The sequence below is a fragment of the Aquarana catesbeiana genome, linkage group LG03, assembly GCF_042186555.1.
Source record: "Aquarana catesbeiana isolate 2022-GZ linkage group LG03, ASM4218655v1, whole genome shotgun sequence".
Taxonomy (NCBI): Eukaryota; Metazoa; Chordata; class Amphibia; order Anura; family Ranidae; genus Aquarana; species Aquarana catesbeiana.
Genome location: NC_133326.1, coordinates 66,269,131 through 66,294,359, shown reverse-complemented (window position 1 = coordinate 66,294,359; position 25,229 = coordinate 66,269,131). Strand labels below are relative to the sequence as shown.

The following is a 25,229-nucleotide window of genomic DNA, read 5'->3' as shown; positions in this document are numbered from 1 at the left end:
TCAAATTTGATGGCAACATGAAAATCGGCTGTTGCTGTGGCCCACTAATGGTGCAAAATTTGAACAAAATTCTCAGTTAAGATTTTCGAAAGAAAATTCTTTTGGAATTCGACTCATGTATGGCCGGCTTTAGGCTCCATAGTCACTTGCCTTGCACTGCATTACAAAACAAACAAAGGATGTAAAATCTCTCCAACCAGACACAGACAGCAAAAAACTAATTTATCCAAAAGTAAAGAAAACATTTTGGCTTTATATACAGCTTAAAGGAAATCTGTAATGAGAGCATAATGCAGTCCTAATCTTCAGATCAGGAGCTTTGACCTCAATCTGAATTTTTTTCATCATGCTTGTCCCAGGTCAGCAACTCCAAAAATACTGAGGCTGATGTCATCAAAGCAACTACCATTTTTGGAAGGAAATGTACCACTATTTTCAAACTGGAGCTCAATATGCTTTAAGGGTTTAAAGAAAGCTGTTGAAGTTGGTTGAAACTTTACAAAATGTTTGTAAAATAAAACCTGCTGTCAACTCTGCTACTTAGACAAAAGTTCACAAGCTGAAGCCATTGTGAATTAGAGATTACATGCTTAGAATAAGGTGTTTAAAATGAACTGAAATTCAAATTTCCTGACAGACTCCATGGCAGCCTACGTGTGGGTTAACCCCGCCTCCTCTCCAATGCTATAGGACCCCATTCCCATAAAAGAGTACTCACCACTAGCTACTGCGTTCCTTTTTTGTCCTCCTCCAATGGACCTATTCAAGGCATTCACGTCCGGTCGGACGGATCCAGGATTATGGCATACCTCTTGCGGTGCAGCTCAGGGCCCAGCCACGGGCGGGCGAGTAGCGTTTGAGGCTGAAGATTTTCCCCTTGTGGTGGAGGGATGGTTGCCTCTGTATGCTGAAAACTTCTGGACGTACCAAACGGCTGGCAAGGTCGGAAGCATGTTTGTCTCCATGGCAGTGTTTTCTATGTATCCTGTCTTTCCCCAGGTATCTCCGGTCTCTATATCAGCGAGACCGGTCGTTTTGGGTCCTTTTCCGCCCCTCATGGCGGCTGGAGCGCTGGTGCGTTCCAGCCTGCTTCACTACTTCCGGGTACGGCGTTCTCGCTGTTCGCGCATGCGCAATAGCCTCCTCGAGACCGAGGCTTGGCTCGCGCAGTACGGCATAATGCCCTGGAACCGCGCGTGCGCGGTACGATCGCTGACCCATGGCGCAGGCACGTCATGGGCGGTGACGTCACGGGCGGGGAGCTTTAGATGCCGCTCTGAGACTCCCTCACAGTGGGATTTCCCTCGCAGTGAACGGGAGTGCAGCGGTCTTCCCCATGCCCAGCACTGGTCAACTTTAGGTGAGTGTTTTGAGCACTTTGGTATACTTTGTGCGTGGAAATGTAAAAATGCATATACTTGTAAAAAAGAAAAAAAAAACAAACAAAAATATATATATTTTATATTCAAAGTTTAAAAAAAAAAAAAAAAAAAGGAAATAATATAATATAAAATAAATTAAAAAAAAAAAAAAAAAAAAAGAAAGAATATATATAATATATATAAATAAATTTTCTCCTTGATATATGATGAGATGTCGTGACTCTTTAGGGGCAACGGACTCCTTCTTACTGGTTTGTTGGCCCATCTAGGCCATTTTTTCTCTCTTTTTTGCAGACCAGCTGCATTGTATCGCACTTCTTATAGAAGAAGCAAATTATGGATAGTTCACCGCCTTTAAGTGGCCAGCCCTCTCGCACAAGGTATGTGCTTAAGAGGGGAGGGGTGGAAGGTCAGTCGCATGGTATATGCGTTTTCTGATGACGGTCCCATCATTTTCCCTTCCCTATTGTGCCTTTTTTCCAGCCCTTCTAGATCGGACCCTCAGATTCCGGTCCAGAATGTTAAAGACCTTGCCAGGCCACAACGCCAGTCTCCTTCAAGATCCAGACGAGACTCTGCTTCTGGAGACCACCACCAGAGGAGACGATCTCATTCCTCCTCCAGACACCGCTCCCACCGCCATGACAGCCGCTCTGATCGTAGAGCCTGCTGGGGATGTGGAACAAGAGTTCCGGAGGGCAAATCACTATGTGACCGGTGCTATGCCCGGGCGGTCAGGGAAAAGGAAACAGAGACCCAGCATTTGGAATCTCTAGTTAAACGTGTGGTACAGCAATCCCTGAAAGAGTTGGATTCACCCCACACGCTGAGCCAGTCTACGGTACTGTCTGGCCCCCCGGCTGATGAGGCCCGTGAAGACCCGGGCACGCCCCAGCCTTATGCGGCCTCTCTTGATTCCTCAGATGATGATCTTCGGGAGGAAGAGGAAATCGGAGGCTTTGACTTCAACATGGTGTCACCTTTAATTAAAGCAATCAAAGAGGCCCTTAAATGGGAGGATCCCGCTACTCCCCCGGCCAAGCAGAAGAAATTCTTCAAACACCTCGGAAAAGAACGTTCAAACTTTCCGCTCCTTTCAGAGCTGAAAGATATTATAGATGAGGAATGGAGCAAAACGGATAGGAAATCCTCTATGGTTAACAAAACCTCCAGATTGTACCCCTTCAAGTCGGAAGAGGTGAAATACCTAGAGAATGCTCCCCTTGTAGACGCTGCCCTGATGCGGCTGGCTAAACATGTCACTCTTCCCCTGGAGGATACGGTATCCTTCAAGGATGGTCTCGAGAGAAGGATTGACCAGGATCTGAAGAGAATCTATGGGTTGGCAGGCACGGCCTGTAAACCAGCGTTTGCTCTGGCAGCCATGTCAAAAGCCATGGAGGCTTGGGCGGAAAATGTGGATTCCTTCCTTAAGGGAATTTCGGAAGAACTGGCGGGAAGTTCAGCGGCCGCAGAATTAAAGCTAGCGGCAGTCTTCTTGGGGGAGGCATCCATTGATTTGATACGCCTGTTGGCGCGAGTTATGCTATCGTCAGTCACGGCCAAACGGGCATTATGGTTACGTCCTTGGCTTGCTGACCCTATTTCCAAACAGGCCTGGTGTAAAATTCCCTTCGAGGGATCCTCACTGTTTGGCAATAAACTCGATGATGCCATATCACGTGCTACGGGTGGCAAGTCGGGCTTCCTTCCCCAGGATAGACGCCTTCTTGGGCGGAAGAAACCTCAGTTTAGAAGACGTTCCCCAGAGCGCTCCAGGGAAGCTCGCTCTTACAAGCCCGGTAGGGACTTCAGGAAGAACTGGAGCAGAGGTCAAGCTTCCTTTCGCAAGTCCGCTAAAGGCCAGACATCCAGTGGTCGTGAGCAGGCAAAGTCCTTTTGAGATTACGCCCGCCCAGGCGGGTCGGGTAGGGGCACGGCTAAGCCTCTTCCGGCACGTCTGGGTGGCCTCGATCTCGGACTTTTGGGTGATAAGAACAGTTTCAACAGGTCACAGATGGACCTTTTCCAATATTCCTCCCCCCAGATTTGTCTCCACTCTTCTTCCCCGGTCGGAAGATCAAAGGAAAGCTCTTCTGTCCTATGTGGACCTTCTGAAGTCTCAAGGAGCAGTTGTACATGTCCCCAGGGACGAATGGTTTCAGGGGGTATATTCTCCCCTTTTCTTAGTTCGAAAAAAGAGTGGCTCTTGGCGCCCGGTCATAGACCTGACCTACCTGAACGAGTTTATAGAGCAAGGAAAGTTCAAGATGGAATCTCTGTCGACCATTCAGCAAGCCATTCAGCCAAACGATTGGATGATTTCCATCGATTTGAAGGACGCTTACTTCCACGTCCCAGTAGAGGAGCGGCTTCACAAGTACCTACGTTTCCAAGTAGGGCAGGAGCATCTGCAGTTTATTTGCCTCCCCTTCGGGTTGACAACCTCCCCCCGGGTCTTCTCAAAGATCCTCTTAGCCACGGTGGCCCTCATAAGGTTAAAGGGGGTGCGGCTCTACCACTACCTCGACGACCTCCTGGTTCTATCTCAAAGCAGGGATCGGCTGCTGGCCCACCGGGAGCAGGTGATCTCCGCTCTATCCAGCTTCGGGTGGCTTCTGAATCTTGCAAAGAGCCACCTAATTCCGACTCAACGCCTAATATATCTGGGAGCACAGTTCGACACCGTAAGAAGCACTATTTCTCTTCCACTACAGAAAGTTCCGGTGGTCCGGGACAGAATTGCTCGGGCTCTACATGCCTCACACCTGAAGGCCTCTCAGTGTCTAATAATCATCGGCACGATGGTCTCCACGACTCCCATGGTCAAATGGGTCTTGTGGAGATTACGTCCCTTCCAGTCAGGGTTCCTGCAGCAATGGGAAACAGGGGACAAGAATCAGGTCATCCGGGTGACATCATTAATGAGAAACAGCCTCTTCTGGTGGCTCCAACGCAAGAACTTACTGACATGTCATTCCATTGCTCCCATCGCCTGGATCACGGTTACGACCGATGCCAGCGGGACGGGCTGGGGAGCCCTCTGCGGTTCGAACCTTGCACAGGGCAAATGGGATCCATGCCTGCCAGTCCCGGGTTCGAACGTCCTAGAGCTCAGAGCGGCCTGGTGTGCACTGCAGTCCTTCTCTCACCTACTGAAAGGGAACTCAGTATTGAATGGACAACACAACGGCAGTCGCCTATGTGAAGAGGCAGGGGGGTACCCGGAGCCTCATTCTCCTTCGGGAAGTCGAGCCCATCCTTTCCTGGGCACAGAAGAACCTATGCAATATCTCGGCAGTGTTTGTCCCAGGGGTCCAAAATACCCAAGCAGACTTCCTTTCTCGCACCAAGCTGGACAACAACGAGTGGTCCCTGAATATGGAGACATTCAGATGGGTCTCATCACTGGGGATCGAACCCGAGGTGGATCTATTCGCCTCACGCCACAACTGCAAGTTGAAGAAATATTATGCCAGAGGTCATTGCAGCCAGGCTCTCGGGTCGGACGCACTGACGGATCTCTGGAGATTCAACAAGGCCTATGCCTTTCCACCGCTTCCAGTCATCCTGAGGTTCCTGCAGAGGCTCAGTTCGGAAACAGCCGAAGTGTTGATGATAGCTCCATACTGGCCGAACAGGCCATGGTTCCCTCTCCTTGTCCAGCTCAGCTTCAGGGACCCGGTGCCTCTCCCTCTCAGGCCGGACCTTCTTTCTCAGGGGTCAGTTCTGCACCCATGTCCGGCAGTACTGAGACTGATGGTCTGGTTCTTGAGAGGGAGAGGCTAATCTCGCTTGGTTACGCTCCCTCAGTGATCTCAACTCTTATGAGCTCAAGAAGATCTAGCACGAATAAAGTCTACAGTAGGATCTGGTCCAAGTTTGTGGATTTCTGCTCTTCTAACGGCAGGTCTTGTAGACACCCGGAGGTGCAAGACGTCCTCAGCTTCCTTCAAACAGGTTTAGACCTACCATTATCCATCAGCTCGCTTAGAGTCCAGGTATCTGCACTGTCTGCCTTCTCAGGGTCCTCTTGGGCAAATAATCCGTTAATCCGGCAATTCTTTCGTGGCGCTTCAAGGCTTAAGCCCCAAAGAAAATCCAGGTTCCCCAAATGGGATCTGCCACTAGTTCTGGATTCAATCTCGGGACTCAGTACTAGCGGGCCTTCCCCGCTCTCTATTAAGGACTTCTCGGCAAAGGTGGTCTTTTTAGTAGCCGTCACATCGGCAAAAAGGGTCTCTGAGATTGGCTCTCTGGGTTGTGAAGAACCCTTCCTGACGTTCTTCCCAGACCGGGTAGTACTCGTCCCTATGCTGGGTTTAAATCCAAAAGTGTCCTCAGTGTTCCATGATAATCAAGAAATAGTCCTTCCCACGTTTAAGTCTCCAGGATCTTCCGAAATTCATCCTCTGGATGTAGGGGAAGCAATTAAAGAATACCTGAGAATAACTTCTCCCTTCAGACGTTCTGACCATTTATTTATTTTACACTCAGGAAGCAATAAAGGGAAAAAAGCTTCGATTAGGACACTCGCTACTTGGATTGTTCAGACTATTCAACAAGCATACAGGGCGAAGGGCTTGGCTCCTCCACAGGCGGTGACAGCTCACTCCACCAGTGGAATTGCGGCTTCATGGGCGGCAGCTCGACACGTGGCCCCGGACACCATATGCAAGGCGGCCTCGTGGGCCTCTATCAATACTTTCATGTCTCACTATTGTATTGAGCCTGCTTCATTGTCCTCTGTAAACTTTGCTTTGAGAATCCTATCGGTTGATAGGGCAAATTAAAATTTTTGGTTTGACTCAACATACCCACCCGTGTGGTCGGCTAGTTATTTCCCACACGTAGGCTGCCATGGAGTCTGTCAGGAAAAAGGAAAATTTATTATCAAATACTTACCGTAATTTTCCTTTCCTGATGGACTCCATGGCAGACGGAGTTCCCACCCATTGGTCATAGAGTAGGCTAGTTACGGAACGCAGTAGCTAGTGGTGAGTACTCTTTTATGGGAATGGGGTCCTATAGCATTGGAGAGGAGGCGGGGTTAACCCACACGTAGGCTGCCATGGAGTCCATCAGGAAAGGAAAATTACGGTAAGTATTTGATAATAAATTTTCCTTTGTTTAGTGTACCTGCTGGAAACAAGCATTTATAAAGCATAAGCAAATATAATGTTTGTCAGAAATATATTACAGTTGGGACTATATGTGATCATATTAGTGAGGGACCTTAGATTGTAAGCTCCTTGAGGGTGGGGACTGAGGTGAATGTACAATGTATATGTAAAGCGCTGCGTAAATTGACAGCGCTATATAAGTACCTTAAATAATAATAAAATTAAATGCAACTGCTGATAAAGTTCAGTAATTAAGTGTTTTTTTTTAATATTATTAATTCATTTTTATGTTTCAGAAATTGTGCAATGAAGACTGCAATTTTAAAGAGTTGATCCAAGAGAACAAATACAACACATATGCATCTGCCCAGTGGACACATAATGGGAAAGAGATGTTTGTTGCGTTGAACAATAAAGGGTCTCCTATTAAGGGGAAGAAATCCAAGAAAGAAAACAAAAGTTCCCACTTCCTTCCAGTGCACATGTCCTAACCGTTGTTCACCAGTTCCAGCGGAATATATATATATTTTTTATTTTAATAATAATATTAATAATAAAAACATACAAATGACACAAGTGAAAAAACAAAAGCTGGATCTACTACTGAAAATCCAAACAAGCTGGACTTGCGCAAACTTGGACTTAAAAGGACTTCTGCTCAAAATATACAAGGAAAAATCGTAAATAATTTAGCCAAAGCAAGATATACTTAAATTCAGGATGTAAAAATTTTGAAGCGTTGTACAAACATATGTAGTCATAATCCTGGGGTATTATTTTTTTTTTGTTAAATTATCCCAAAAGAAGGAGGATTGACTTGATCATCCGATGATTTATATTTAAAATAAAATCTGCTTGTCAAATATGGCTGCTATAATAAAAAATATTTTTGTGTTTTTTTTTTTTTTTTTATATTATTTTAAAAGAGCAGATAATAGTGTTATGTAAAATATGTTGGACCGTACGGCTGCTGGAATGATGTCAGATTTTCAAGTAAATTTTGCATGTAGACATTGAGCGGTACCTAAATGATTCTTAGTGAAGAAACTGTATGCACAATATAATATAAATGAAACAATATTTTACCTTTGTGACTATGGCATTCTAATTAAAATGTATTTATCAAATGAGGATATACCATTTGTTATTTACTCCTCACTTATAAGAATGCCAGATGCTGCTCATATTTTAAACCAACAGTACTACAAATTCATTACTCGCTTGTCTATGTGCAGTTTGGTCTACATATGAGAACATCAATTTCTTGCAATACCAACTTAATAAAAGCATTTCAGTTATATGAAAAATATCTTGTAAAATAATGCCTTTTTTATTAGAATGTATCAGTTGTAGGATAACTTTATCAGTGGTCGTTACTAGTTAATCCAGCTCTTAAAATTAAAGTGTATGCAAGCCCCAACAATGAACTTCTCGCTCCCGTTAATTTATATCAGTTAGATTAGTGCAAAATATATCTGCTGATTCTGGCAGAAACCCTGTGAGCTCCTAACTTCCTGTAGTGAGCTGACAATGCTGCACTGAAATCTCAAACTTTGTTATCAGCTTTGCCCAGCTCACCTCTATAGACTACAGAACACCTCCTCCTATGCTATGGAGACGATGAGAGGGGGAGATGGTATGTAGTTTAAATTAAGAGTGAGTCGCCTAGGATCACAATGCTGGTCCTCCATAGATACAGTACAGAGAGTGAGCATTGTCATTCTCTGAAAGGAAGTGTGTTACTGGCAGGACCACTAGGTGAAAATAAAATAAAAAAAGAACACGTATACAGCTACCATATCTAAAGACTGGCAAACTGCAATATATACATTTTTTGCCCTTGGGTTTAGATACACTTTAACTGTTTTTTTCCCTTTAGTACAGTTGTGGAGATATTTCTTGTTTAACCTCCCTAACGGTCTGATTATCTCTGATTTTTGAATGTCAAAGCGGTACATTGTTTTGTATGGAAATTTGACGTTTTATATTGTAGGCCTGTAATTCTTAAGAATAACTCACTTAAATCTGTCCAAACTAGAGTCTAGTAGACATCCCGGGTATGATAAAGTTTGAAACACAAAATTATAAATTATAATATAATAAACAACTATAATTATAAAAAATAATAATAATACATTTTATTCAATAATGTAATCAAATCAAAAACACTGAAATGTGTCCAAACAAGGGTACAATATTACTAGTCACTGTAATACTAAACACTGCATATTGGTTTAGTAAACATCTTGGGTATGATACATTTTGAAACATGGGACTGCACAAAGTCCGACGTCACAATCAGGACAATGGAACCTGGTTTCCTTACGGGTTCTCTTTCCACTGTCAATCCTCTTGGAGCAACAAACTACGCACATCCTTGTAGGTGCTGACTTTTCTCGGTTGATGGGATGTAGTCCATGAAGTGACGACCAGTCAAGCGTCCTGGGTTGACAACGCCAACAGCACAACGTCCAGCTCTATTCATAGCCATTGATGGTGTTTGGTGGTTTACAAAGATTGGTTCGGCAAGTTTCCAAATGAAGTCAGAATGAATCACAGGCTTATCACTCTTTTTTTTTTCCAGAATGTAGGCATTCCACAAGCATTGCTCGAGAGGATGCCTGAAGGTTTTCTTGTAGTACTTATTTTGTTGTTTCCTCATTGCTGAGTAGAATGTCATTGCTTGGCCGGCTCTGTCTACTACTTGTGGCTTCATGATTTCTTTCCCACCTTTCCTGCGTACCATAACAGTGGAGGTATTATGAACTGTACTCATTAGACACACATCTGTCACGCCATGGCAGTGCCATAATTTTGCCATTCTGCCAGGCAACTATTTCTCCAGTCTTCAGCTTCTTATTGCCAAACATTGGCAGTATGTCACGCCGGTTAGCCCTAATGGTTCCATAGGCATCTGTTTTGTTTTGCAGAAGAAACTCATAAAGTTCAGGAGATGTATAAGAGTTGTTGGTTGTTACGCAATAGCCCTGATTTAGCAATGGCTCAATAAATGAAAGAACAGAAGATGTTGCCATTTCATAGTTGCTGTATTTTGGATTTAATTTTGTTCCTTTTCCAGTGTGAAGGACTGAATGCCAAATGTAGCCTATTGACGATTCGCATAGCATGCAGGATTTTTGCAATGTATTGTACCCAGCCTTCCCTTGTATGCCATTAGACTTTCATCTATGCTGATATCTCTTTCTGGCACATAGCTCTGTTAGAAATTCTTTAGAATCATTTGAGATACTTCCCAAATTTTCTTTAGTTTTGGTGCAGGATGAGTAGTTTCATCAAATTCTTAGTTGTTTTCAAATTGTAAATATTTCATGATCAGGGAAAATCTGTACTCTGACATGACTGTGCCAAAGAATGAAATGGCAAGTAATTTATTAGTTGTCTAATACCACTTCTGCAGTGTTTCCCCACCACTCCCTGAAGTATTATTAGGTCCAGAAATATCCAAATGTCATCTTTGGTGACTGGTTCCCACTTTCTGCTTGTTGGAAATTTCCGATGTGTAGTAGCTAATTGTTGCTTTGGTACCGGTTTATCTCAGTAACTATTTTTTCAATAACCCCATTGTTTAGAAATAGTTGTAAGTATGCCAAGGGGTTGTCGTCTTCAATGTCTACTTTCATACCAGATGCTCCAGTAAATGGGAATCTTGGGGACGCTGCGTGATCTGTACTATAGTCAATAGAGCACCAAGTTCGCACATCACTGAGATCAGTCGCAGAATCATCTCTTTCAGTGTCTGATGATGAATTTCCCCACAAATCACTATAGCTCAATTCTGCAAGTGATTCTAATTCACTATCGCTGTTTTCTAGCTGGTCTAAAACCGCTTTTGACGTAGAGGGGCACTTTTTGGATGCCATGGACGTTCTCAAGTTTCCAGGCAGAAAGAATGTCAGAAAGAATGGTAAAAGTGCAGACAGGGCACTGGACAACACTAGGGACAACACTAGGGACAAAACTGAGGTCAAATGATTTGACATAGTAATGTATTCCTAACAGATTACATTGTGTGTTTTATATTTTGTACTTTTTGAATTTGCCGCCAGTTCCGCCCCCATGCGTCGCAATGCTCGCAGGGAACAGAACCCTGGAACACAGAGGCCTTGGGGCGGAGGATCAGGCCGGAGGACACAGTGGGATTACATTGCGGGATCCTAGGGACAAGGTAAATACCTGTACATGGATACTGCGGTGTAATCCCAAGTTTTTTTGGGGGTTACCACTTTTGGTACTGAAAATTAACCCAGAGCCACACTCAGGATTACTGCCAGGGAGGTTAAAAATGTCCTTATGTATGTTATGGAGTTTATGGTGCCCTAGCAAGGGTTGCACAAACGTGCGCTGCAGACTCACCAATATGAATGGAAATTCTGTGCAAATCTGCGCACACTGGTAGGTATGATGTATGTTTTTTGTACATGGCCACCAAAAGCTGCCAGACTTTCCATTATCTCTTGTGGTGACCACACAACTGTATATCTAATATAGTAGAATAGTAAATTGTATGCTATCATACAAAAAAGCACTCATTTAATGCAACAGCTTTGTAAATTCCTAAAATGTCAGAAATTTGTGAAAGCACTCCTGCTTTGGGCAAAAATAAAAGAGGTTTCTCACTGATCTCCAAAGAGAAATATGCGTTTTAGAGAAAAAGAATGAGCTTCAAAACTGCTTTTTTTTTAAAGCTCTGCAGATAGCTAACTGGTATTACACTGAAGAGGTATGTCGCTGGTGTGGCACTTGTGGATTATTTGTAGAAAAGCAGAAAAACACTCTAAAATTCATAAAATAAATGGTTAAAGTGACACTATCAGGGCGGCACAGTGGTGTAGTGGGTAGCACTCTCACCTAGCAGTAAGAAGGGTCACTGGTTCGAATCCCGACCACGACACTACCTGCCTGGAGTTTGCATGTTCTCCCTGTGTCTGCGTGGGTTTCCTCCGGGTACTCCGGTTTCCTCCCACACTCCAAAGACATGCTGGTAGGTTAATTGGATCCTATCTAAATTGGCCCTAGTATGTATGAATGTGAGTTAGGGACCTTAGATTGTAAGCTCCTTGAGGGTGTAGGGACTGATGTGAATGTATAATGTATATGTAAAAGCGCTGCAAAAATTGACGGCGCTATATAAGTACCTGAAATAAATAAAATAAAAATAAATAAACACTATCCTAATTTGCCAAAAATAATCCATACATATTTAGTACATAAAGGGGTTTTACAAGCAGTGCTTACAATCACTGCCAGCCCCTGCCAGCCCCTCTGCTATGACAAAATGCAGTGTTTGTGCTTTTTTTAAAATTCTTCTTCTAAATACCTTTTTTCACCTCGCCGATCAGCAGTCATGCTCTGCTTCTCCCATGTATGTACTACAGAGGGAGAAGCTGAGATCTCCCTCTGATATCTGCCGGATGGTCACGTGACCACCGATAAGCAAGTTGAAATAAGGCATTTAGAAAAATAATTTTAAAAAAGCACATACACTGTATAGTACATTTTGTCCTAACAGAGGGGCAGTCAGTGATTGTGAGCAGTAACTTTACTGTTGTTTAAAAAAAGTGATAGAAGAGGAGGGGGGGCAACTCACAGACAGGAGCTGACAGGCAGGGAGGGAGGGGGAGAGGGGAGAGAGGAGAGCTGTGGCTGATGGAGGCAGGTAAACTGACCACGGCTCAGGGCTCAGCAGCCATAATTACTATGGTTGGGACACACGGGGGGAAACAGGAACTGACAGGATCAACCAGGTTTTGTACAGCTTAGAAAAGGAAAAATGACACAGCACAAGCACTATGCGGTTTAACATGCTTTAAAGGAACAGGATCTTTTTTTTTTAGGGTTACAACCACTTTAATGGCCCTGTAATCAATTTTTCTTAAAAATCATTTATAACTGTGTTCTCTGCCTCTTCGTAACATAATGTCCTCCATGAGCTGCCAAACCGCTCATTTTCCCCTCACACTCATTTGTTCAGAACGAGCAGTGCATCTCTTTATGCACACTCCGAAAAAAAATAATTTTTGGAGATTTGGAGGAGGCTGACAGCAATATAATGTACTTTTTTGAGTTAAAAATACATACTTGAAGAGTTTTTTTGTTTAAATCAGAGTTCATTGCCACTTTAACTATTACTACGGACCCTAAAGTGTATCTAATGTAATATTTTAGGGGTATGTTGATAAAACTGTTGGGATTTTATTGCTGTGCATGCCCCCCCCCCCCCCCCCATAGGTGATTCACCTCTTCTATTTGTCACCATTGTTCCCAGCACTGGAAACAAAGGTGAAGTAATCACCAAAACAGGACTAGATGAGAAATCTTCAAATAAGGACACTTCATGTGGAAGATTTTCCTTTTAATTTCTGTTGTATCTACTGGCTTTAGACTTTAATCTGCACAAAAATACATCACCAAAACATAAAATGGTAAATCATAATCTTTGTATTGTAGTAAATTCACCATCCGCAAATGGTAGTTTTAAAAGACTTTCTAAAAACAAAGAGAAAACCAATTACTAGAGTTACAATTAAGTTACACTTTGCTACAATGTAAAGTAGTGAGTGTACAGCTTGTATAACAGTGTAAATTTACTGTCTCCTCAAAATAACTCAAAACACAGCCATTAATGTCTAAACCGCTGGCAACAAAAGTGAGTACACCCCTAAGTGAAAATGTCCAAATTGGGCCCAATTAGCCATTTTTCCTCCCTGATGTCATGTTACTCAGTAGTGTTACAAGGTCTCAGGTATGAATGGGAAGCAGGTGAGTTAAATTTGGTGTTATTGCTCTCACTCTCTCATACTGGTCACTGGAAATTCAACATGGCACCTCATGGCAAAGAACTCTCTAGGGATCTGAAAAAAATAATTGTTGCTCTATATGAAGATGGCCTAGGCCAGTGATGGCGAACCTTGGCACCCCAGATGCTTTGGAACTACATTTTCCATGATGCTCAACTACATTGCAGAGTGCATGAGCATCATGGGAAATGTAGTTCCAAAACATTTGGGGGTGCCAAGGTTCGCCATCACTGGCCTAGGCTATAAGAGGAGTGCCAAGACCCTGAATCTGAGCTGCAGCACGGTGGCCAAGACCATACAGCGGTTTAATAGGACAGGTTCAACTCAGATCAGGCCTTGCCATGGTCGACCAAAGAAGTTGAGTGCACGTGCTCAGCGTCATATCCAGAGGTTATCTTTGGGAAATAGACATATGAGTGCTGCCAGCATTGCTTCAGAGGTTGAAGGGGTGCGGGGTCAGCCTGTCATAGCTCAGACCATACTCTGCACACTGTATCAAATTGGTCTGCATGGCTGTCATCCCAGAAGGAAGTATTTTCCCGCAAGAAAGCCCGCAAACAGTTTGCTGAAGACAAGCAGACTAAGGACATGCATTACTGGAACCATGTCCTGTGGTCTGATGAGACCAAGATAAACTTTTGGTTCAAATAGTGTCAAGCGTGTGTGGTGGCAACCAGGTGAGGAGTACAAAGACAAGTGTGTCTTGCCTACAGTCAAGCGTGGTGGTGGTGGGTGTGTCATGGTCTGGGGCTGCATGAGTGCTGCCAATACTGGGGAGCTACAGTTCATTGAGGGAACCATGAATGCCACATGTACTGTGACATACTGAAGCAGAGCATGATCCCCTCCCTTCAGAGAATGGGCCGCAGGGCAGTATTCCAACATGATAACGACCCCAAACACACCTCCAAGACAACCACTGCCTTGCTAAAGAAGCTGAGGGTGATAGAATTGCCAAGCATGTCTCCAGACCTAAACCCTATTGAGCATCTGTGGGGCATCCTCAAATGGAAGGTAGAGGAGCGCAAGGTGTCTAACATCTACCAGCTCCGTGATTTCGTCATGGAGGAATGGTAGAGGACTCCAGTGGCAACCTGTGAACTCCATGCCCAAGGGGGTTAAGGCAGTGCTGGAAAATAATGGTGGTCACACAAAATATTGACACTTTGGGCCCAATTTGGACATTTTCACTTATGCCATGTTCACACGACTGGACTTTCCGGCATAAAAGGTCTAACGGAATCATTCACAATTTCAATTGTTTGTGGGCTTCATCAGACTTTTTCTTTCTAAAATTCTGATGGACCTAGAAATAGAACATGTTTCAAATCTTTCCGATGGAATCAGTTTCTATCGGGAAAACCGCTCGTCTGTATGCTATTCCAACGGACCAAAAACGATGCAAGGGCAGCTATTGGCTACTGGCTATTGAACTTCCTTTTTCTAGTCCCATCGTACGTCATCGCGCTCTAAACGATCGGACTTTAGTGTGATCGTGTGTAGGCAACTCCATTTCAGCGGAACTCCATCGGAAAGACCAGAGTCTATTCTGACGGAAAGTCCGGTCGTGTGTACGCGGCATTAGGGGTGCACTCACTTTTTTGAAGGGACAGCAAATTTACACTGTTATACAAGCTGTACACTCACTACTTTACATTGTAGCAAAGTGTAATTTCTTCAGTGTTGTCACATGAAGAGATATAATAAAATATTTACAAAAATGTGTATATATTTGATTTCCCTAATTTTCAGTCCTCTGGTATCAATGGTGATCAAGACAAATAAATAGGGTGACGCTCCCTAGAGGAAACATGGACACCAGTTAAAACCTGACAATGGTTCTGATTCTTCTTAACTTTAGATTTACCTTAAATACCTTCCTGTTACAAATTTTCACAGGAATGACATATGAACAGAAAAGTAAGTTAAAATCCAAGCCTTGATTAATGAGAAGATGCAAAGTAGGTTTACCTAAGGTTATTTAAATAAAACATTTGTTTTTGGTTATTGTATTTCACTATTAGGCTGTAGCAATGGTTTTAATACGTGGTTTTCCAGGGTTGGATAATCTCTGGTAAAAGAGAAGTATGGGTTTTTAAAAAAATAAAAATGCATACTCACCTAGGTGGATGCAGCATCGATCCAATGCTGCATCTGTCCCCAGCTGCTTCAAAGAGTGAGAACTGAGCGTACAAAGAACACTGATTGCTCAGTTCTCAATCTTGGCTGACTGTCAGTCACCGGCTCTCTGCTCTACCCCTTCAGTGCCCACTGGAGCGCTGGGCTGTGCAGGGGGTGGGAATGGCTGGCTCAGTCTCCCAGCAACTCACCGAGAGGTTGAACCAGCTGCCGGTCCAAGCACCAAGGTGGATCCCAACTGTAAAGAGTGGACTGGCTGATCAACGCTTTAGCATGCTGTTGATTGAAAACGGGTTTGTTGTGCACTCCTGTGATCAATCAAATCAAATCTCCTTTAATGATCTCAGACTCATTTAGGGGAAAATATTTTGCAATGCAGAGTGTTACTCTAATGCCGCATACACACGATTGGAATTTGCGACAACAAATGTTCGATGTGAGCTTGTCGGCTCCATCGGACATTTCCGACAACAGACGTTTGAGAGCTGGATCTCAAATTTTCCAACAACAAAATTCGTTGTCGTAAATTCTGAGCGTGTGTAGACAATTCCGATGCACAAAATTCCACGCATGCTCGGAATCAAGCAGAAGAGCCGCACTGGCTATTGAACTTCTCTTTTCTCGGCTCGTCGTACGTGTTGTACGTCACCGCGTTCTTGACGTTCGGAATTTCCGACATTTGTGTAACCGTGTGTATGCAAGACAAATTTCAGCCAACATCCTTCGGGAAAAAAATCCACGGTTTTGTTGTCGGAAAATCCTATCGCGTGTACAGGGCATAAGGCTGGGTTCAAACTTATGCAAATTGGTTGAGGGTTTCCCTTCATCCAATTCGCATTACAGGAGAGTGTGACCGGCTCTGAATGGAGCCGGTTCACACACCTCCAGGGTGGCCGCGGTCCGCATTTGGAAAGGGTCCTGTGCATCTTTGGCTCCGAATCAGGTGCAAATTCAGACAGAAATTTGGACCTGATTTGCACCTGAATCGGTGAACAGGGATTCATCGGGCCCCCTGCTGTGAGCCGCAGTCGCATGTGAACCCGGCCTAAATGGTTTTCTATCAAATTGCAGCAGAAGTTAATAAATTCTGAAGAAAATGATTAGGGGTTATGAATTTAAAATAAGTGAGCATTTTCTTAAAGTGTATATTGATCCCATTTTTGTTTTGTTTTAGATGGATTGGGGAAGGGTTAGAATACATGTCAGGTTTTTACTGCTATCCAGGACTCCATTAGAGAGATTTCTCCTCATTTCCTATCCTGCTGACATCCCTTCACCAGACAAGAAATATAAGGGATTTTTTCTTTAGTAGAGTAGGAGAAGGCTTGAACCTGTCAGCTTTTTATTTATGTGTCTGCTTTGCAGATTATCCCATACTTCACGAGAACAGAAAGTGATGGAAAAATCTCTTTAACTGAGCACCAGATTTCAGTAAAACAGGACAGGGGTCCTAATCTTTTACCCCTTTATTTAAAACGAGGAAAAAAAGTACAACATACATAATACAGAGCGGGTAATTCATACTTTATCTTTCACATACAAGCAGGACAGATTATCATTTGTTTAATATGTGATATACCCTTTGCCTTGTATAACTCTTTCTAGAGTACACAGCTTTGAATGTTTTTGAACAATTATTATTGCTCTTTTCTGGTTGATAGTATTAAACTATATTTTATCTGTACTGGAGCTTTATTGATATTAGTTATTTACATTGATATTATTTATAAAAAGAGATTTTATTAAGCTGTATCTGTTTCATATGCTTTTAATTCTAGCAAAATAACAAAACATAACAAGAAAGTCTGGCGAAGCAGCGGTATTTTTCCCGAGTGACTAGACGCCATGTCTAGTACACAACTTGGCTGCCAGTATACACTGGATGTCAGACAAAAACGACAGCCTGCGGCAACTGCAGCAGTGGACGTCTCTGAGGGAACAATAAAAATATGCAAAATATCATGTGCCCTATATTATTCTCAAACAAAGCCCCGGAAAGGTAATTTGAGATAAAATAATGTAGACAAATGTTTTTGCATTTAGCCAATATTTTATATTGGGAAAATTTCATATTTATCTGTTCTGCAGTACAAAATGCAACTATATAAGCCCGTTTTACTATACAAATTAAAGGGACACTAAATAATATTCCAAAGATACCCACACACACATCCACTACCTAATGGCCCTTTAATCTATTTTTAATTAAATAATTTCTTACTGTGGGGTTGATTTACTAAAGGCAAATAGACTGAGCATTTTGCAATTTCAGTTGCATCAGAGCTTAGTAAATGAGGGGAGGCTCTGCTGACTGCCATCATCCAATCATGTGCAAACAAAAAAATTTTTTTTTTCCTTGCATGTGATTGGGTATTTTTTGCAAAGTGAAGCTTTATCTCATTTACTAAGCTCTGGAAAATCTGCACAGTTTATTTGCCTTTAGTAACGCAACCCCAATGTTTCTCTGCCTTCTTGAAATGTCCTCCGTGAGCTCCCGAACGTCTTATTTTCCCCCTAACTTTTGTTTGTTTGAAACAAGCAGTGAACGTTAATTGTGATCATTTACACAGCTCTATGCACTCTACACATCCTATAGCCCAGTGGTCTCCAAACTGCGACTAGAGGCCAGATGCGGCCCTTTTCTTACTTTTATCTGATCCTTGGGGCACTATTTCATTCACTGACACCAATGAAGGGCACAATTCCTTCCAATGACTTTAACAATGGGGTACAGTTCCTCCCAATGACACTAACAATGGTGCCCATCGACAACAATGACGGGGCACAATTCCTCCTTATACACAAGTGTTGGGGCACAATTCCTCCCAATGACACCAATGATGGGGCACAATTCTTCCCATTGACGGGGCAAAATTCCTCCCGCTGACACCATTGATGGGGGATTTTTTACTCCCACTGAGGCTGGGACATTTTCTACTCCCGATGGCCACAGACCAGCCCCTCATAAGTCTGAAGGACAGTAAACTGGCTCTTTGTGTAAAAAGTTTGGAGACCCCTGCTATAGTCCACAGTAGATAGTCCCTATTCCATGTCGGAAGGGTGGCTACATTGCTACATACAGTGAGACCATGGAGAACAAAAGTCACCCTCTATAGGAAGTCACAACCAGAAAAGGAAAAAGAAGGAATATAAAGATGTGGAGGAGGCTGAGAGCATTAGAATGTACTTTTCTGAGTCAATAATGCATACATGAAATGATTTTTATTTAAAAAAAACAGGGTTTAGTGTCACTTTAAAGCAAACCTATAACTTACCTAATCCAGTACCATAAACCTTCAGGCCAAGAACCTGGTGTAGCAATAACTCACGGTGGAGCTGCTGGTTTGAAGCGGGCTGTTATCGTCACCTTCGTTACCTCAATTTCACCAGAACCGGATCTAGGGTCCCGTTGAGCTTAATACCAGACAATGTAGGCACTGGACACTTGAGTATCTTTTCCAAGGTTTTAATAAAGAGTAACTTAAGGAATTAGCAGGAAAGAGGTAAAAGAAGAGTTGCAGGGAGGTTCAAATACCTTTTCTTAGTGTAGTATTAGGAATTGGAATCTTGTAGATGTATGTACTCTCCTTTTATGCCGCGTACACACGGTCGGACTTTTCGTCTACAAAAGTCCGACAGCCTGTCCGACAGACTTCCGGCGGACTTTCGGCGGACTTGCAGCAGACTTTCTAACGAACGGACTTGCCTACACACGACCACACAAAAGTCCGACGGATTCGTACGTGATGACGTACACCGGACTAAAATAAGGAAGTTCATAGCCAGTAGCCAATAGCTGCCCTAGCATGGGTTTTTGTCCGTCGGACTAGCACACAGACGAGCGGATTTCGGGTCCGTCGTAGTTACGACGTAAAGATTTGAAGCATGTTTCAAATCTAAAGTCCGTCGGATTTGAGGCTGAAAAAGTCTGCTGAAAGTCCGGAGAAGCCCACACACGAACGGATTACCAGCCAGCTTTAGTCCGTCGGCGTCCGTTGGACTTTTGTAGACGAAAAGTCCGACCGTGTGTACGCGGCATTAGAGTTGAATCTTTGCCCGCTCGGATAGGTTTCTCTCACTAACCTAGCAGTTGATACGCAGCACGAACAAAAGTCTCTGCCACAGACTTGAATGTAATAGAAACCCGTACGATCCTCTGCCACAGGATGTAATGGTTTACGATGAATAGCAAACACAGCACTAGAACCTTTAAGCCGACCCGGCAGTACTATGTGGTAGGTTAACTTTAGGATGCGTCCTCCAATTGAGTCACCAGGCCCCTCTCCAGACCAGCACTCTGCATGATGCTTCCATGACGGGTCCTCCCCTGGGATCTTCTCAGTTGTCTAACTTCTTCCCGTAGGACAGACAGCACCGGACCATTCCTTCGCCGCTGTGGTAGGCCCCAGACAGGCTTCTGGGCCCACCCACACGCTGCAGCAACGTGGTCATACCGGTCCTCGAGGTAGTACTCCTAACACATACCTGTCGGCCAGGAGGGCCAGCAGGAACGAAAGACCCTAAAACATGGCATCTGTCCCATAAATACCCTCTCCCAGAATGCAACTCGGCGGACCACCTCCACCGAGTTATCTCCGGGACAGAGGAGCACTTATACACTTTAACATGTTGCCTTTCCAACACCGACCCATGGTGACAACGACACCCACAGGCACAGTGTGAATCTACATGCAACGCAGCCAAACTGGAACAGAGGCTAAATCTGACTATGTATGAACAGGTAACCCACTAAATTTACCTATAAGACACTTTTCTGTCTCTTAAGCCTCCCTACTAGCCAGAGAGGCTACACATTACAGTAATGGGCCAAAAGTAAAGCTTAGAAAACAGGAATGGGAAGGTTCAGGCTTCCGATCCATCAGTAGAGCATGTACACCTGGGCATTCCTGGTACAAAGGAGGCAGAGACTGATGACCTGCTATGAGCTGACAGCTTTGGATTAGGTAACCATGTAACACTTCAGGTTTACTTCCGCTTGTTTTGTAACACTAGCAAATGAAATGTAATTTGACTCAGAGGGGAAACATTCTTTACAAGTTGCTTGTTTATAATGTTACAGCAGACGTGCAGATACTGGAACTCAGGCACAGACTTTGAACCAATAGTCGCCAAAAGACTTTGTTCGGTCATTGAACTCTCCAGCACCTACCAAAAACTAAAATACTATTTTTGTGTGACCTGACTCTTTATTCCTTTGGAATATACAGTTTAGTTACTCTTGACCTCTTATGACAGTGCCTTGCAAAAGTATTCACCCCCTTGGCATTTTTCGTGTTTTGTTGCCTCACAACCTGGAATTAACATGGATTGTTTGAGGATTTACATCATTTAATTTACAGAACATGCACACACCTTTGAAGGAGTTTTTTATTTTTTTTTTCTTTCATTGTGAAGCAAACAACAAATAGGACAAAATAACAGAAAAAGTCAATGTGCATAACTATTCACCCCCCTAAAGTCAATACTTTGTAGAGCCACCTTTTTCGGCTATCACAGCTCCAAGTCGCTTTGGATAAGTCTCTATGAGCTTGCCACATCTTACCACTGGGGTTTCTGCCAATTCCTCCTTGCAAAACTGCTCCAGCTCCTTCAAGCTGGATGGTTTGCGCTTGTGAACAGCAATCTTTAAGTCTGACCACAGATTTTCTATTAGATTGAGGTCTGGGCTTTGACTAGGCCATTCCAACACATTTACATGTTTCCCCTTAAACCACTCAAGTGTTGCTTTAGCAGTATGTTTGGGGTCATCGTCCTGCTGGAAGGTGAACCTCCGTCCTAGCCTCAAATCACACACAGAGTGGTACAGGTTTTGCTCAAGAATATCCCTGTATTTAGCACCATCCATCTTTCTCTCAACTTTGATCAGTTTCCCAGTCCTGACTGCTGAAAAACATCCCCACAGCATGATGTTGCCACGACCATGTTACACTGTGGGGATGGTGTTCTTTGGATAATGTGATTTGTTGGGTTTGCGCCAGACATAGCATTTTCTTTGATGGCCAAAAAGTTCAATTTTAGTCTCATCGGACCAGAGCACCTTCCTCCATACATTTTGGGAGTCTCCCACATGCCTTTTCGCAAACTCAAAACGTGCCTTTTTTGTTTTTTGCTGAAAGTAATGGCTTTCTTCTGGCCACTCTGCCATAAAGCCTAACTCTATGGACCGTACAGCTTATTGTGGTCCTATGTACAGATACTCCAGTCTCTGCTGTGGAACTCTGCAGCTCCTCCAGGGTTACCTTAGGTCTCTGTGCTGCCTCTCTGATTAATGCCCTCCTTGCCCAGTCCGTGAGTTTTGATGTGCAGCCGTCTATTGGCAGGTTTTCTGTTGTGCCATGTTCTTTCCATTTGGTTATGATAGATTTGATGGTGCTCCTATGGATCATCAAAGATCTGGATATTTTTTTAACCCAACCCTTTCTTGTACTTCTCAAAAACACTGTCCCTTACTTGTTTGGAGAGTTCCTTGGTCTTCATGGCAGTGTTTGGTTAGTGGTTCTTCTTGCTTAGGTGTTGCAGCCTCTGGGGCCTTTCAAAAAGGTGTGTATATGTAATGACAGATTATGTGACATTTAAGTTACACACAAGTGGACATCATTTCACTAATTATGTAACTTCTGAATGTAATTGGTTGCACCAGAGCGTTTTATGGGCTTCATAACAAAGGGGTGAATACATACACATGCAAATTATCAGTTTTTTATTTCTGAAAAATAGTTTTATATATATATTTTTCTGATTTTACTTCACAAACTTAGACTATTGTGTTCTGATCCATCACATATAATTCAGATTAAAAAAAAAAACATTGAGCTAAAGGCTGTAATGTAACAAAATAGGTAAAAAGCCAAGGGGGGTGAATACTTTTGCAAGGCACTGTATGCTTTCAGCCATAACCCTGCTCCTGTACACTGAACTTTTTCTTCCCTGGTGGTGTAAAATTGAATAATGTCAAACAAAAAGCTTGTTGCATGCTTCATAGTAGAATGGCATTGTGTTTTATACTTGTACTGTGTGAAAACAATACATGGCCAGGTGCTTTGCTGAGAATGAATAGTGAGAGAAACACTGGCTGCAGCTGCTGCTTTGCAGTGCTGAACAGTGGTTTATGCAAGAGGAGGGAGCTGCTGAGCAAGAAGGGTTCCATAGACTGAATCAGGCAGCAATGCACTGTAGGAACTGTAGTCCAGAGGAGAAACTATGCTTTGGTGATCATAGACTTTTGAGCTTCATTCAATGAAGAGGAGATTGCTGGGAGGAGGGGATGAGCTGCATTTTTCCTGGCTTGTCTATGATATAACGTCTTCTGCGAGAGGAACAGAAGAGTGCACAGCCCTGTCCAGTGTGCACCAATACTGCTGCATGTTGGTGGCCTGAGTGGGATCTGGAGTGCTGAGTTTGAGTGTGCCAATAGACAGTCACTTGGGTGCAGAGCAGAGACACTAACACTGTGTGTGACCGGACTGTGAGCTGCAATATCGCTGGGACTGGTGAGCTGCTGTGGAGTTTAATATCTGCTGCTAGAGAGACAGAGTGCTTTAGAAACTGACCATACAGTCATTTAGTAGCCTTATTTGCGGCCTGCAGGTGTGACCAGGACTGTACTCTTGTGCACCAACAGTACAACTGGGCTCCAACGCTAGCCGGCTAAAGAGTTAGGACTAAAGATTGCCCCTTTACAGCTGCTACACAGTAACCTTTACCTATTGCTTATGCTAAGAGTTACCACTTAGTAGACATTGCACTATATCCTAGCCATTTTCCTAGAGTGCACTCCAAACTAGTTACAGTACTATTATTTACATTGCAGTTAAGGCTTATATGTTGTTTATTGCTGACTTTGCTGATTCATTAATTATTTCTAGTCTAGTGGTACAGAACTCTATTCTAACCTGCCTTGACATAGGGATTATACTGTCCAGTGGACTGTGTCTGAACCTAACTTCTGTGTTATCATTTAGGATAAAACCATCATTTATTCTAACCTGTACTAATACATTTTTATTTACCCATTAATGGTCTTGTGTTTATTTGATGGTACTGATTCACAGCCAAGGTAAAGGTATCTCAGCTTATGTTTTATAAGTGTTTGCAGTAACTTTTCTTAAATCAGGTGTATCGGGGGGGCTGAGGCGCAGCACAGAGAACAAAAATTACAGAATAGCTCTTGCGGGGGTAGCAATAGATCATTTTGAGTTTGGAAGGCAGGTGTAATGTGCTTGCCAAATAAGTGTTGCATAAGCTTTACTTTCTTTACCTGTGAGTATAGGCCCTTAGTGTGAAAGACTGAAATGCAGAGAGATCGTGAACCATTGCAGGATTGGCAGAGTGCTGTACAGAGCTTCCAGAAACCATCATAGCCCCCCTGCCTCGGGACTCTTTAAACAGCCTGTAGCCCTGATGCAAACAGCAGGCTGGGAGGAGTTATATAAATTTCAAAATTGCTTCATAGGTGGGTGTCTGGAGGAATAAGCATTCATACGCAGACTGTATTTGCATTCAGATTATCCTACCAATGCCCACATGTGACTCTTATCCTCCAATATAGAAAGAACCTAAATCCAATGAATGAAAAGGAAAGAAAAAGGACAGTAAATCTTGGAAACTAATGGTTAAATTGTTCTGAATGTGCTCTAGCCAGGAAATCAGGCAGGCTAATCTAACTTGCTGCAGCTTCTAATGCACACTGTGAGACACTCATAGTGTGCAATAAAATCAGAATAAGTAGTTTCAGTATAGGATAGGAGACTGTACAACTGTGCAAGACTAAAGGTATGGCTGGAGTTCAGCTTTAAACAACTGCAGTAATTGGTCTACTTCACATTGACTTAGGCTTGAAAATAAAATTAATACTCAAGGTTCTTGCAATGTGTCATGACATGAAAAGCACAGAAGAACATGGCAATGACTGGAATAGTTAATAATACTCTTTTGAAGCACTTTTGCATGAAATGCCAAGAGTATATTCCTTTATGTAGCAATATAGACTACAACTGCAAAGTACAATAATCCTCCGGTATTTCTATACTTCGCATGTCCCTCTAGTGCCCAGTGTCATCAACTGACATCATATTTGTGAGCCAAACTAAAGGGATTGTGGGATGGGTAGTTCCTCAGACTGATATTTGCTTTGCATTACTATGCACCTGGACTATATATCCCAGGAATTTTTGCTATCATTGGTGAAAATGCTGGGAGGAACTATAAAAGCAGGAAATGTGTCTTCTTCCTCCTGGGCCTGACGTGAGACGGACCTCTCCATGCCTGGAGAGAGGGGTTGCAGCCTACCACGCGGTATACCACATTCCAACCCGGATGAGAGGGGCCAAGCTCTGTTTGCTGTTCATCTGACATCCATCCAGTACCACTTGGGTCACCTGCCAACCCGTGCCCTGAGCGTCACATCGGGAGATCGATATAGCGGATCTGCTGCGTGAGTGTCGCTACATGAGCTACGGTCTGGAAGGCATCTATTCGGCCTGGTCGTTAGTGAGAGGGCAATCGCCCAACTTTTGGAAATACTTTCTCACAGTTTCAGTGGGACATTTTGCACAGACATTTTTACCTTAGGAATACTTTACTGAATCTATTTTGAACACTGTGCATAGACACCTTTAGCTTCCATCATTTCAAGGAATCTTATTGCTTGCTATTACACCTTATTGGATAAAGTTAATGAGCTCCTGCTGCTGGTGAAGACCATCAGATATACAATGGGGACATTTCTTTCATTACCGCTATAAGGG

The 25,229-nt window shown here is 43.3% G+C and overlaps 2 protein-coding genes across 12 annotated transcripts in view; one reads left to right on the top strand and one right to left on the bottom strand.

Annotated features, from left to right (window-relative positions):
- Nucleotides 1-7,430, top strand: part of FGF7 (fibroblast growth factor 7) — a 111,237-nt gene extending 103,807 nt beyond the window's left edge. For both annotated transcript variants that reach the window (XM_073618639.1, XM_073618638.1), the window contains exon 4: nt 6,802-7,430. In XM_073618639.1, the coding sequence (XP_073474740.1) occupies nt 6,802-6,996 (195 nt within the window). In that variant the 3' untranslated portion in view covers nt 6,997-7,430. The remainder of the gene's footprint in view (nt 1-6,801) is intronic.
- Nucleotides 1-25,229, bottom strand: part of FAM227B (family with sequence similarity 227 member B) — a 651,639-nt gene that overhangs the window by 435,983 nt on the left and 190,427 nt on the right. The gene's annotated exons all lie outside the window — the stretch shown is intronic.